This window comes from Bubalus kerabau, chromosome 2, assembly GCF_029407905.1.
Source record: "Bubalus kerabau isolate K-KA32 ecotype Philippines breed swamp buffalo chromosome 2, PCC_UOA_SB_1v2, whole genome shotgun sequence".
NCBI classification, from domain to species: domain Eukaryota; kingdom Metazoa; phylum Chordata; class Mammalia; order Artiodactyla; family Bovidae; genus Bubalus; species Bubalus kerabau.
This window is the reverse complement of record NC_073625.1, coordinates 92284854-92300584: the sequence shown is the minus strand read 5'-3', so window position 1 is coordinate 92300584 and position 15731 is coordinate 92284854. Positions and strand designations below refer to the sequence as shown.

General features: G+C 37.3%; 1 protein-coding gene across 15 annotated transcripts in view; it reads left to right on the top strand.

Annotated features, from left to right (window-relative positions):
• The window catches only part of SENP7 (SUMO specific peptidase 7), a 185782-nt gene that overhangs the window by 100420 nt on the left and 69631 nt on the right, over positions 1-15731 (top strand). For 9 of the 15 annotated variants that reach the window (XM_055567971.1, XM_055567972.1, XM_055567975.1 and 6 more), the window contains one exon: positions 4451-4645. The exons of the other annotated variants lie outside the window; for them this stretch is intronic. In XM_055567971.1, the coding sequence (XP_055423946.1) occupies positions 4451-4645 (195 nt within the window). The remainder of the gene's footprint in view (positions 1-4450; positions 4646-15731) is intronic. 15 annotated transcript variants of the gene reach the window in all.

Genomic DNA, 15731 nt, shown 5'->3' with positions numbered 1-15731 from the left:
CCTTCCTGCTGTGTTGAGATAGTATAAGAGATGAAGTATATACTTGTACATATTTCTTGTTAACATTCAGAATCTTTTGTACTGCTGGCTAGTCCTACAATTTCCAAGGTAGTGCTAATTTATAAATTGTATACCAAAAGGCATTTTAGATATTATGAACTTAGTTATCACTTTATACATTTGTATTCCGTAAGGTTGTCACACAAAACTCTGTTTCTTCAAGGTGCCCAAATTACATTAAGTTGTAAATAAAGAAAGATGTTTGGGCTATGGTGTGTGTTATGAAGAGCTAGGAGTACTATAGATATTGCTAACTATTTAATTATATGCTTTTCTAAGAAGATGTTTTCATTAAGATCGCAGAGCAGAGCATGATAAATTATGACAATTAAATGCTAATTGAAAAGATAATTTATAAGTTTGGGGAAGACTTCAATAATAGGCAGATTAAAGTGAGCTTCCATTTATTATAAATTGACTATGTGCCAGGACTTGTGCTAATTGCTTTATATCTTTTATTTCATTTAATCTTAATCATTTTTAAGGTAGATATTACCATTCTCCACATCTTAGAGATGAAATCAGTGATAATAGGCATAAATTATAAGTACCCAACCTAAGGTTATATAATTACTAGTTGAAGTTGAAACACTTCAACCTGTGTTTGACTCCAGAGTCCTTGCTTTTAACTAACTCTGTGCCCATACTGCTTTTCATTTTTCTGACCTTTAATTTTTTTTCATAAGTAAAGTAGGGATTGGACTTTATTACATATTTTACATGATATTGAATTCATTAACCTTTAAATATTCTTATTTTTAATTTTTTTCTTGTGGCATTTGTTCACAGTAGTAGAATGCTTTCTTTTTTTTTTAAATGGCCAAAGTGTTTTATTTATTTATTTTTTAAAATTTAAATTTATTTATTTTAATTCGAGGCTAATTACTTTACAGTATTGTATTGGTTTTGCCATACATCAACATGAATCCACCATGGGTGCACATGTGTTCCCCATCCTGAACGCCCCTCCCTCCCCATACCATCCCTCTGGATCATCCCAGTGCACCAGCCCCGAGCATCCTGTATCATGCATCAAACCTAGACTGGTGATTCGTTTCATATATGATATTATACATGTTTCAATGCCATTCTCCCAAATCATCCCACTCTCTCCCTCTCCCACAGAGTCCAAAAGACTGTTCTATACATCTGTGTCTCTTTTGCTGTCTCACATACAGGGTTATCGTTACCATCTTTCTAAATTCCATATATATGCGTTAGTATGCTGTACTGGTGTTTTTCTTTCTGGCTTACTTGCCATGGTAGACATACTAAGTTAGCTCCTTGAGCCTTCTGGTGGCTTCAGAGGCCCTTTAGGGCTTTTGTACATTAGAGCTGTGGCTTCTATTGTAGATTTGTGTATAATCTTTTCAAATGGGTTTTGGGGGAATTTTCAAATTTTTCTCTTCTTGGAAAGAGTTTTAAACTATTTGTTTAGCTTAAAAATTCTCATTTACCTTCTAAGGTTCTTTTTTCATAGCTCTGGTTTTTCTTTCTTCAACAATCTAGCAGCAAAACAAACCGTAATAGAATAGAATGATCATTTGTTATTCAAAAGAGAATTCTAATCTTTATAATTATTCTTTTCCTTGCTGATATTTGTACATTTTTTTGTTTGCTTATTTTTGATGATTATTCTCTTCAGTACTTTGTAGAGAACTACCCTTCTATGGACTTTTTCTCTCCTATTTGGAGCTAATTCTTTAGGAACTCAACATTTAAAAACGTACTTAAACATACTATAGTCAGGCATTTAAACAAGTGAATTATAGCTGATTTTTTTCTTGGGAGGATATTTCTTCTTCTATCCTCAACATTTTAAATACTACAGTTCTTGAATTATTTCGTTATGAACTACATTTTAGAATTCAGTAATGATAGGGGAACATGAAGAGTATATCATCAATTCTTAAAATGAGCTATCAACTAGTGTATCAAATTCTCTCATCTCTTAAAAGTAAGTAAAATTTAAGGGGATGACAGAGAATGAGATGGTTGGATAGCATAACTGACTTGATGGACATGAGTTTGAGTAAGCTCCAGGAGTTGCCTGGCATTCTGCATTCCATGGGGTCACAAAGAGTTGGACACGACTGAGCGACTGAACTGACTGATTTGAGAAAAATAGTTCTTACTTGAATAAAATTCTCTCTTCTAATAATCCTACATTCTCCCTAAAGATTGAGAACTGCAGTTGAGTTTTCTTTATTCATTTACCTGCAATTCCTAGTGTGAGGTCAGAAGAAATATTGAGACTCCTTACTGGTCTTTTGTTGTCTTCATTCCTACTTCAAATCCAGGATTTTAAGGAGGGTTCTGTCAGGCATCAAATATACAAAGTAGACAGTAATAAATAGGAATCTTAGAGGCTTAAATCATGAGAGGAGAAAGACAAATATCTTTGTTCTTCATTCTCCACAATTCATGATTGTGCTAAATGGCTTACTTTATTTCCTTTCTTCCTTCACTTAAATTCTTGAGTTCAGAGAGTTGTATTTACCATAGCCTTGTTTAAGATCATATACTGCTTAATCAACCCAGTACTTTTTTGTGGAGGTTGTGTTGAAAATGGATATATTTAAGGATTCCTAAAGTATCTACCGGAGAAGGCAATGGCACCCCACTCCAGTACTCTTGCCTGGAAAATCCCATGGACGGAAGAGCCTGGTAGGCTGCAGTCCATGGGGTCGCTGAGGGTCGGACATGACTGAGCGACTTCACTTTCACTTTCATGCATTGGAGAAGGAAATGGCAACCCACTCCAGTGTTCTTGCCTGGAGAATCCCAGGGACGGGGGAGCCTCATGGGCTGCCGTCTCTGGGGTCGCACAGAGTCGGACACGACTGAAGCGACTTAGCAGCAGCAGCAGCAAAGTATCTACAGATAAACTCAGTTATCTGGATGTTGTGGCAAGTTAGTATTGAAAATGCAGTGTAATGGAATAAAATTTAAAAAACCCAAAAGCCCAGGTTCTTCTAGGAACTAGAGTTGCTTATACTTGGGCAACCATTTACCTTTTATGAGCTTTGAGTTCTTGGTGTTTAAAATAAAGGGGAGACTGAATTATTTTACACTTCTCCTAGGATCTGAAATTCTGCATTGTCTGGAACATAGTGAAAAGAACACAGTGCTTCTATTCTATAGTGAAAATTGAAGGGTACCTGTCTTGCCTGGAAAATCCCACGGACGGAGGAGCCTGGTAGGCTATAGTCCATGGGGTTGCTAAGAGTCGGACATGACTGAGTGACTTCCCTTTCACTTTTCACTTTCATGCATTGGAGAAGGAAATGGCAACCCACTCCAGTGTTCTTGCCTGGAGAATCCCATGGATGGAGGAGCCTGGTAGGCTGCAGTCCATGGGGTCGCTAAGAGTCGGACACGACTGAGCGACTTCCCTTCCCTTCCTTCTGAGTAGTATAGCAAATGTAGCAAAGTACAGGGAAGCTCACATTGTTTACTTAAACAAAAGTACTTTGGTCCTTTCTAGGTGTTATCTGTTATTTCTCACAAAATGTCAGTGAGGTGCTGCAAGTGACAGTCGGGGGGACATCTCATAAACAGGAGATAGGAAAACTTAAAGAAAATGCTAATACAAATTTTAAAAATCACAATAATTTGATCTAGGCCTGTCAGTTCAGGGTCAGGTATTTGCCTTAAAGACGTCATTGTAGTATGGCAACGAGTATCAGTTGTTCATAATAACAGCTGGCTAAACGGAAGGTTAGGCCATCTTCTTCTGTTTAAGAAGATACCAGGCTTGCATTACTAGTTTTTATATGAATCCCACCAATTTAAAAATTACGCTTTACTTTTCTAAACATTAATTTTGTTGACCCTTTTTCCTGATGCTATTATGTAAAGCATATTTATTACCATCAATATATGTGCTGTTTTTCTTAAGGAATCTGTCATTACTACAGATGCAGTCTGAATGATGTCTTTCTTGTTGGATTTAGCATTTATCATTTGCCAATTATGAATATGTTGTTATTTACCAAAGACCTTTCTGTTGAAAGAGAATAAAGATTTTTTTGAATTGGTTTGTAGTCTCTGTATTTTTAATAACTACTGGAAAAGAAAAACCTTTTTTTTTTTTTTTTTTTTGAGAAAAATTGGTTAAAATTTTAAGCAGTTCCAATAGCATCCACTAGTATACTTAAAGCCATATAGTGGCAGGCCAATCTATGCCAGTTTATAAGATGTAAGTACTTCCAGAAACAAAAAAAGAGTGTTCATCCAAAATATTGAGTATTTATGGGTTGATTTCCAGGATGGTATAATTCTAATAGCTTACTTATACTAAGTTGAAAATGTTTGAAACTTCAACTTCTTAGAATTTTTTTTACTGCAAATTTCAGTATAGTACAGTGTTTGTTATTTTATATGACAGGATACCCAGAGTTATATTGACGAATGTCCTGGGAACGAAGTTAGGAAGAAAATACATAAAGACCTCATCTGTAACTGAGGCCAATTTGGGTGATTCAGACAACTTGCAATCAGAGCAGCTTTCTTCATCATCTGATGGCAGCCTAGAATCTTGTCAAAATCTAAATCCTCACAAGAACTTCTTTTTATCTGAAAGGTATGTTTAGTGATAACTCTACTCAAAATAAAATAAATTGTGCACTTACTCTCATGAGCCTTCTTCTGTTCTCCCCTGACAAATGTGTTACTGCTAAATAACTAGTGTTAACTTTTCTCCCCTGGTGACTGGAGTTGCTATGGGAACCAGCAGCCCATAGTTAAGAGTCAGTTTCAGAAAGTACTGATCATTCTACTTGTGTTTGGGAAAATGGATTGTAGGCTTGTAATGAAAATTTAGTTACCTACTGCATCTTTTCTGGTGTAATTGAAATTCATTCCCCTGACATATGTCTGTTCCTCATCTTTCTTTGTCCTATCCACACATCTGTTTCTCCATTGATCCATCCATCCCTTGTTTTCTTTTTTATTGTTTTTATACTCAGATTCTAGAACTCTGCCTAGTCACTAAGCATCTGCTGAATGAGTGATTGTATGCATTCCTCACCAAAAAAAATGATATGAGGTAGCTGAATTGGTACATAGCTTAACTGTATTAATAAGAATTATGGAAATCAGCAGTGACAGGTGGCACTGGTGGTAAAGAACCCACCTGCCAGTGTAGGAGATGCCTGAGACAAGGGTTCAGTCCCTGGGTTGGGAAGATCCTTTGGAGGAGGGCATGGCAATCACTCCAGTATTCTCGCCTAGAGAATCCGATGGACAGAGGAGCCTGGTGGGCTACAGTCCATACAGTCACAAAGAGTTGGACATGACTGAACGCCTTTGTAGCAAAGTACTAGGAGAGGCTCATATGGTGGTTGTAAATAAGAAAAAAAAAAATTGTGGTTAAAAAGCTTGGGGATGTCAGTTAGTACATAATACTAGATCTTTTAACTTTCATTTACCGTGAAACTCTATTTTATTTTCTGCTTTCTAACAGTACAATAAATAGTTGTGATCTGAGTGAATAATTGTTGATCCAGTCTTAATTGCCTTTCTACTCCTAATCATCCAAAGGTAACTTCTGGTTTGTATTTCTCTTTTAAGGCTAATTACATTAAAGAGTATTCATAGTTACCTTTAAAGTAGCTATAATAAATTTCTTACTTTATAACATTCTGTTTTTATAAATTCTGTTTATTTCTTATTAACATAAATTTTATGAATTTTTCTTCTTTTGGAGAATATTTTCTGTTTCACTTAGATTCTACTTAGTGAATTCTCAGTGACAATGTTAACTTTATCCTTTTTCTGAATTTGCTGAAAATAAAAAAGTGTTTCAGTGGCATTATCCAGTTACTAATAAATTTAATATATAATCAGAGGTAGTAGAAATGTATTTTATCATTTTGCACTAGAAGTGTTTATATCTTCATCCTGTACTAGACAGTGAGCTCCTTAAGGAGAGATACTGGTAGCTTACAGTGAATGATATCAGATTCATGAATTCATGATCTCTGAAGAAGATTTAGTTTTGCGATCAGGGACCAGGCTTGATCACTTAGAGCTTTTGTGTGGCAGAAGATTTATTACAGTGAAAAAGGACAGAGAAAGCTTCTTATGTAGACATCGGAAGGGGGACAGAGAGTGCCCCATCACTAGTCTTAGCAAGGGAGCTGTATACTTTTTGAGCTGGTTATTAACAGTAAATCAAAAAAATGTCTCAAGGTTGTAAAGGTCTTACCAGACCCACTCCCACAAGATAACAAGATTAGTCGTAAGGTTTTGTTAAGGAGAAACATGTTCTTAAGCAAGGTACATTTTTGTTATATTATCATTAGTACAGAACTTAAGGAAGATCATACCCTTGAGTAGGATGAGTTGTTTTGTTATGTAATCATCAGCTCTGGGTTTAAAGCTAGTCTTAAAGATTGCTGCCTTAACAACTCAGAGTTTAAGGAAAAATGCCTTATGTGACTAAGACCAAATCCCTTACATAGTACTATGTGGTAACATACAATGGAACTGACATTAGATTCAAGGGATGAGATCTGATTAAGTGTCTGAAATTTGGAAAACTCAGCAGTGGCCACAGGACAGGAAAAGGTCAGTTTTCATTCCAATCCCAAAGAAAGGCAATGCCAAAGAATGCTCAAACTACCACAAAATTGCACTCATCTCACACACTGGTAAAGTAATGCTCAAAATTCTCCAAGCCAGGCTTCAGCAGTACGTGAACCGTGAACTTCCAGATGTTCAAGCTGGTTTTAGAAAAGGCAGAGGAACCAGAGATCAAATTGCCAAAGTCCGCTGGATCGTAGAAAAAGCAAGCGAGTTCCAGAAAAACATCTATTTCTGCTTTATTGACTATGCCAAAGCCTTTTACTGTGTGGAAAATTCTGAAAGAGATGGGAATATCAGACCACTTGACCTGCCTCTTGAGAAAACTATATGCAGGTCAGGAAGCAACAGTTAGAACTGCACATGGAACAACAGACTGGTTTCAAATAGGAAAAGGAGTACATCAAGACTGTATATTGTCACCCTGCTTATTTAACTTATATGCAGAGTACATCATGAGAAACACTGGACTGGAAGAAGCACAAGCTGGAATCAAGCTTGCCGGGAGAAATATCAATAACCTCAGATATGCAGATGACACCACCCTTATGGCAGAAAGTGAAGAGGAACTAAAAAGCCTCTTGATGAAAGTGAAAGTGGAGAGTGAAAAAGTTGGCTTAAAGCTCAACATTCAGAAAACTAAGATCATGGCATCTGGTCCCATCACTTCATGGGAGATAGATGGGGAAACAGTGGAAACAGTGTCAGACTTTATTTTTCTGGGCTCCAAAATCACTGCAGATGGTGACTGCATTTATGAAATGAAAAGATGCTTACTCCTTGGAAGGAAAGTTATGACCAACCTAGACAGCATATTCAAAAGCAGAGACATTACTTTGCCAACAAAGGTCCGTCTAGTCAAGGCTATGGTTTTTCCAGTAGTCATGTATCGATGTGAGAGTTGGACTATGAAGAAAGCTGAGCACCGAAGAATTGATGCTTTTGAACTGTGGTGTTGGAGAAGACTCTTGAGAGTCCCTTGGACTGCAAGGAGATCCAACCAGGTCATCCTAAAGGAGACCAGTCCTGAATATTCATTGGAAGGACTGATGTTGAAGCTGAAACTCCAGTACTTTGGCCACTTCATGCGAAGAGTTAACTCATTGGAAAAGACCCTGATGCTGGGAGGGATTGGGGGCAGAAGGTGAAGGGGACGACAGAGGATGAGATGGCTGGATGGCATCACCAACTCGATGGACATGAGTTTGAATGAACTCCGGGGGTTGGTGATGGACAGGGAGGCCTTGCGTGCTGTGATTCATGGGGTCGCAAATAGTCAGACACAACTGAGTGACTGAACTGACTTACTGACTGACTGACTCTCTGAAGAACTATGAATGGAGGTTCATAACATTGTATAGAAGATGGTGATCAAAACCAACCCCAAGAAAAAGAAATGCCAAAAGGCAAAATGGCCTTACAAATAGTTGAGAAAAGAAGAGAAGTGAAAGGCAAAGGAGAAAAGGAAAGATACACCCATCTGAATGCAGAGTTTCAAAGAATAGCAAGGAGAGATAAGAAACCCTTCTTAAGTGATCAATGCAAAGAAGTAGAGGAAAACAATAGAATGGGAAAGACTAGAGATCTCTTTAAGAAAATCTGAGATACCAAGGGAACATTTCATGCAAAGATGGGTACAATAATGGACAGAAAATGTATGGACCTAACAGAAGCAGAAGGTATTAAGAAGAGGTGGCAAGAATATACAGAAGAACTATACAAAAAAAGATCTAAATGACCCAGACAATCACAATGGTGTGATCACTCACCTAGAGCCAGACATCCTGGAGTGCGAACTCAAGTGGGCCTTAGGAAGCATCAGTACGAACAAATTAGTGGAGGTGATGGAATTCCAGTTGAGCTATTTCAAGTCCTAAAAGATGATGCTGTGAAAAATGCTGCACTCAGTATGTCAGCAAATTTGGAAAACTCAGCAGTGGCCACAGGACTGGAAAAGGTCAGTTTTCATTCCAATCCCAAAGAAAGGCAATGCCAAGGAATGCTTAAACTACCACACAATTGCACTCATCTCACATGCTAGTAAAGAAATGCTCAAAATTCTCCAGGCCAGGCTTCAAGAATACATGAACTGTAAACTTCCAGATGTTCAAGCTGGTTTTAGAAAAGGCAGAGGAACCAGAGATCAAATTTTCAACATCCACTGGATCATCAAAAAAGCAAGAGAGTTCCAGAAAAACATCTACTTTTGCTTTATTGACTATGCCAAAGCCTTTGATTATGTGGATCACAACAGTGGAAAATTCAAGAGATGGGAATACCAGACCACCTTACCTGCCTCCTGAGAAATCTGTATGCAGGTCAAGAAGTGACATTTAGAACTGGACATGGGACAATGGGAAAGGAGTATGTCAAGGATGTATTTTGTTACTCTGCTTATTTAATCTATATACAGAGTACATCATGCAAAATGCTGGGCTGGATGAAGCACAAGCTGGAATTAAGATTGCCAGGAGAAATATCAATACCTCAGATATGCAAATGATACCATCCTTATGGCAGAAAGCAAAAAGGAACTAAAGAGCCTCTTATTGGAAGTGAAAGAGGAGAGTGAAAAGTCTGACTTAAAACTCAGCATCCAGAACACTAAAATCATGGCATCCAGTCCTGTCACTTCATGGCAAATAGTTGGTGAAACAGTGGAAACACTGAGAGACTAGACTTTATTTTCTTGGGCTCCAAAATCACTGCAGAAGGTGATTGCAGCCATTAAAAGATGCTTGCTCCTTGGGAGAAAGCTATGACCAACCTAGACAACATATTAAAAAGCAGAGACATTGCTTTGCTGACACAGTTCGTCTAGTCAAAGCTGTGGTTTTTCCAGTAGTCGTGTATGGATGTGAGTTGGACCATAAAGAGAGCTGAGCACCAAAGAATTGACGCTTTTGAGCTGTGGTGTTGGAGGAGACTCTTGAGAGTCCCTTGGACTGCAAGATCAGTCCAGTCAGTCCTGAAGGAAATCAGTCCTAAATGTTCATTGGATGGGCTGATGCAGAAGGTGCAGCTCCAATACTTTGGCCACCTGATGCAAAGAACTGACTCATTAGAAAAGACCCTGATGCTGGGAAGGATTGAAGGTGGGAGAAGATGACAACAGAGGATGAGGTGGCTGGATGGCTTGCTTGCTGCACGAAGACTTTCTCTAGTTATGGCAAGTGGGAGCTACTCTCCAGTTGTGGCACATGGCTTCTCATTGCGGTGGCTTCTTTTTGTGGAGCGTAGGCTTTAGGGTGCACAGGCTTCAGTAGTTGTAGCATGTGGGCTAAGTAGTTGTGCGTCAAGGGCTGTGGAGCACAGGCTCAGTAGTTGTGATGCACAGACTTAGTTGTCCAAGGCCTGTGGGATCCTCCTGGATCAGGGATCAAACCTGCATCTACTGCATTGGCAGACAGATTTTTTTTTTTAATTTATTATTATTATTTTTTTTTACTTTACAATATTGTATTGGTTTTGCCATACATCAACATGCATCCGCCACAGATGTACAGACAGATTCTTTACCTCTGAACAATGGCCCTAGGTTTTGTATTTCTTACATAAGTTTTCTCTTAAGTCTTGTGTGTATTGAGGTGTTTCATTTGTTTCTTACTAATTTATAAGAACTCTTATGAAAGATATTATCTCTGTGTTATATGTGTTGGAAAAAAATTTTTCAAGTTTGTTTTTGTAATTTTACTTTGTTTATAGTAACTTCTGTGGCACTGAGACTTAAAAGTTTTATTTTGTAAAATCTTTCAGTTTTTGACTCCTGGTTCTCGTTTGCTCTTGGGAAGACCTCCTCAACCTGAAGTATAAAAATAGTTTAGTTTCAGCTGCTGTTTTAGTTTATGATTTTTTAAAATGAGGTATTAGACCCAGAACAACTGGTTGGAGATAACTTTGCTTATTGAAGTGTTGATTCCCTTTTGACTTTCTGGAGTCTTCTACAAATGTCTATGGGTACTTGGGTTGCTTCCACCATTAGGTGATTGTGAATAATTAACACTGTTATGAGCATCAGTGCATGTGTATCTGTGTTTCTATATACTTTCAGTTCTTTTGGGTGTATTTCTGAAAGTGGAATTTCTGGATCCTATAATTCTATCATTAATTTTTTGGAGAACCAACATACTGTTTTCTATAAATGTAAAACTACATCATTTTACATTGCCACAGTGGTACACAAGAGTCCTGGTTTTTTTCACATCCCTTATAACACTTGATATTTTCTGTGTTTATATGATAATCATTCCAATGGATGTGAACTGATACCTCATTGTGGTTTTAATGTGGTTTTAGTGTTATTGAACATCTTTTTCATGTGTTTATTGGCCATTCATGTATCTTCTTTGGAGAAATGTGTATTCAAGTCCTCTGCCCATTGATGAATCAGGTTGTTTATCTGTGAGTTTAGAAGTTCTCTCTATTCTGAATATTATAATATATTAATATTGTCATAAAGTATGATTTGCAGATAGATCTCCCATTTTGTGGGTTGCCTTTTTACTCTATTGTTACTGCTATTTGATGTACAGAAGTTTTCGTTTTTTTTAATTGAAAAAAATTTTGGGGGGTAATGCCACATGGCATGCAGGATCTTAGTTCTATGACCAGGGATTGAACTCGTTCGTGCCCACTGCAGTGGATCCATAGAGTCTCAACCACTGGGCCATCAGGGAAGCCCCCAGAAGTTTTAATTTTGATGAAGTCCAGTTTATCTATGTTTCTATTTGATGTCATATCCAAGAAAATACTCTCATATCCAATGTCCTGAACATTTTCCCTTATGCTAAGAGTTTTACAGTTTCAGTTTATGCTTTTAGGCCTTTAATCCATTTTGAGCTAACTTTTGTATAAGACTATTAGGTGAGGGTCCTTCTTCATTCTTTTGCATGTGGATATTCAGTTTTTCCAGCATCATTTGTTGAAAATGCTGTGCTTTCACCATTGAAAGGACTTAGCAGCCATTTGAAAGTCATTTGACCATATATGCATGGCTTTATTTCTGGGTGCTATTCTATTCCATTGGTCTCCATATTTGTCTTTATCATAGTACCATATGTGTTGATTATTATAGCTTTGTAGTAAGTTTTGATATCAGGGAGTTTGATCCCTCCAAATATGTTGAAGTTTGTTTTGACTCTTGTTGTATATACATTTTCAGTTCAGTTCAGTCACTCAGTCGTGTTCAACTCTTTGTGACCCCATGAATCACAGCACGCCAGGCCTCCCTGTCCATTACCAACTCCCGGAGTCCACCCAAACCCATGTCCATTGTGTCAGTGATGCCATCCAGCCATCTCATCCTCTGTCATCCCCTTCTCCTCCTGCCCTCAATCTTTCCCAGCATCAGGGTCTTCTGCATGAGGTAGCCAAAGTATTGGAGTTTCAGCTTCAGCATCAGTCCTTCCAATGAACACCCAGGACTGATCTCCTTTAGGACGGACTGGTTGGATCTCCTTGCAGTCCAAGGAACTCTCAAAAGTCTTCTCCAACACCACAGTTGCACAAATGTGCAACTTTTTAATGTGCTGTCTAGGTTGGTCATAAGTTTCCTTCCAAGGAGCAAGTGTCTTTAATTTCATGGCTGCAGTCACCATCTGCAATGATTTTGGAGCCCAGAAAAATAAAGTCAGCTACTGTTTTCGCTGTTTCCCCATCTATTTCCCATGAAGTGATGGGACCAGATGCCATGATCTTTGTTTTCTGAATGTTGAGCTTCAAGCCAACTTTTTCACTCTCCTCTTTCACTTTCATCAAGAGGCTCTTTAGTTCTTCCCTTTCTACCATAAAGGTGGTATCATTTGCATATCTGAGGTTATTGATTTCTCTCGGGAATCTTGATTCCAGCTTGTGCTTCCTCCAGCCCAGCGTTTCTCATGATGTATTCTGCATATAAGTTAAATAAGCAGGGTGACAATATATAGCCTTGACGTACTCCTTTTCTTATTTGGAACCAGTCTGTTGTTCTATGTCCAGTTCTAACTGTTGTTTCCTGACCTGTATACAGGTTTCTCAAGAGGCAGGTCAGGTGGTCTGGTATTCCCATCTCTTTCAGAATTTTTCACAGTTTATTGTGATCCACACAGTCAAAGGCTTTGGTATAGTCAATAAAGCAGAATAGATGTTTTTCTGGAACTCTCTTGCTTATTTGATGATCCAGTGAATGTTGGCAATTTGATCTCTGGTTCCTATACATTTTAGGATAAGTTTTTTTTTTGTTTCTGCAAAAAATATCACAGTGTTTTTGATAAGACTTCATTGGATCTGTAGATTGCTTTAGGTAGTATTGACATGTTAATATTAAGTCTTCTAGTCCATGAACATGAGTTGTATTTCCGTTTATTAATATCTTCTTTAATTTCTTTTAGCCATGTTTTATAATTTTCATTTTACAAGTCTTTTGTCTCTTTGGTTAAGTGCTTAGTTTTTTCTCTTCTTGAAGCTATTGTAAATAGAATTATTTCCTTAATTTCTTCTTTTGTTTATTACCTCTAATCATTTTTTATGTTTATGTATGTGTATGTGTGTAATCTTTAGAGTTTCTTACATGCAAGATCATATCATCTGTAAACAGAGTATTTCTTTCCAGTTTCAATGCTTTCATGTTAATTTTTCTTGTATAACTGCTCTGGCTAGAACTTCTAGTACTGTGTTGACTAGAAGTGGTGAAAGTGGTCATCCTTGTCTTATTCCTTTTTCTAGAAGAAGAGCTGTCCATCGTTCATCATTGAGTTTGATGTTTACTGTGTGTTTTTTGTATATGATCTTTGCTATGATGATGTAGGTAGTTTCTTTTCTTAGATTGTTGAATTTCATTTTTTGGTCATCAGGAAAGGCTACTGAATTTCATGAAGTTCTTTTTCTGTATTAATTGACATGACCGTGTAGTTTTCCTCTTTCATTTTGTTAATATGGTGTATTATTTTGATAGATTCTTGTATATTGAACCATCCTTGCATCCCAGGAACCATGTTTGAATTTATACCAGCTTAATTTCATAAATGTGCTCCTTTATAGCTCTGTCCTCACATACTTTAAGTCATTGATGTCATAAAATTATATCTTTATGTGTTGTTTGTTCAAAAGCATAGTCTAATAATTTAAAGAATGTATTATTTTCTTAAATCATGTACAAAACAAACAGGCATATTATAAACCAGAATTACAGTAATAGTAGATTTTATAATTGTCTATGGATTTACTTTTACCAGTTATTTTTAGTTTTTCTTACATGGCTGGTTTTACTTATATAAAGTGGTAATGATTTTCTTCAGCTGTTGTTTACCTTTGTTATTGTTGTTGTTTAGTCACCAAGTCATGTCCAACTCTTTGTGACCCCATTGACTGTGGCATATCAGGCTATTATATTGATAGATTCTTGTATGTTGAACCATCCTTTCATCCCAGGAACCATGTGATTAGGATATATAACAATATGAACCATTTGGGGTATATTAATGAGAATTTTTCCTGTGTCCTCCACTATCTCCCAGAGTTTGTTCAAATTCCTGTCCCTTAAGTAGGTGATGCTGTCTAACCATCACATTCTCTACTGCTTCATTTTCATTTTGCCTTCAGTCTTTCTCCTCATTTAGGATCTTTTCCGAAAGAGTTGACTCTTCACATCTGGTGGCCAAAGTACTGAAACTTCAGCATCAGTCCTTCCAATGCGTATTCGGGGTTGATTTCTTTTAGGATTGACTGATTTGACCTTCTTGCAGTCCAAGGGACTCTCCAAGAGTCTTCACCAGCACCACAGTTCAAAAGCATCAGTTCTTTGGCACTCAGCCTTCTTTGACTTCCCTGGTGGCTCAGACGATAAAGCGTCTGTCTACAATGCGGGAGACCCAGGTTTGATCCCTGGGTCGGGAAGATCCTCTGGAAAAGGAAATGGCAATCCACTCCAGTACTATTGCCTGGAAAATCCCATGGACAGAGGAGCCTAGTAGGCTACAGTCTATGGGGTCGCAAAGAGTCGGACACGACTGAGCGACTTCACTTTCACTTTCAGCCTTCTTTATGGTCCAGCTTTCGCATCCATACACGACTGTTGGAAAAACTGTAACTTTGACTGTGTGCACCTTTGTTGGCAAAGTGATGTCTCTGCTTTTTAATGTGCTATCTAGATTTGTTTATCTTAGAATGTCTTGATTTTGTTCTCATTTTTGAAGGATAGTATAGTCAGATATAGAATTTCTCGTTGATAGATTTTTTTCCTTTGAATATACCAATTCAATGTTTTTTGGCCAGCATGGTTTTTGATAAGAAATCTTCTCATAATCTCATTGAGAATCTTTTGTGTGTGATGAGTCACCTTTTTCTTTGTGCTTTCAAGAAAGAGTTCTCTCTTTGTCTTTGGACAATTTAATTATAAAATTTCTTGATATAGGTCTCATTCAGTTTACTGTACGCTTAGTTCCTTGGGTTTCTTGGATGTTTATATTCATGTCTTTCATCAAATTTGGACTTCTTTGGTGATTATTTATTTAAATAATATCTTTGCCCTTTCCTCTCTCTTCTCCTGAGATACCAGCAATGTGTATATTAGTCCCTTTCTTGGTGTCCCATAGGTCCCTTAGGTTCTGTTTACTTTTCTTAAGTTTTTCTTCTTTCTGTTCCTCAGATTTGGTCCTTTTTATGATCATATTTTCAGGTTCACTCACTGTTTCTTCTGCCTGCTCAAATCAGCTTTTGAATCTCTCTAATAAAATTTTCATTTCAGTTATTGTACATTATTAGCTCCAGAATTTCCTTTTGGTTCATTTGTCTTTTATTGATATTTTTATCTTGTCACAAATCATTTTCTTGATTTTGTTAAAGATTTTCTTTCTGTCTGTCTGTCTCTTTCTTTCCTTTTTCACCATGCTGTGCAGCATGTGGGAATCTTAGTTTCCTTACCAGGGGTTGAACCTGTGTTCCCTGCATTGGAAGTGTAACTCTTAACTGTTGAACTGCCAGGCAGGTCCCTGAGGATCTTGAAGATAGTCATTTTAATGTCTTTACTTATTGAGTTTGCCATCTGCTATTTTTTTTTTTTTTTTCAGGGACGGGTTCTGTTGATTAGTTTTTGTTTTTTCCTTTGA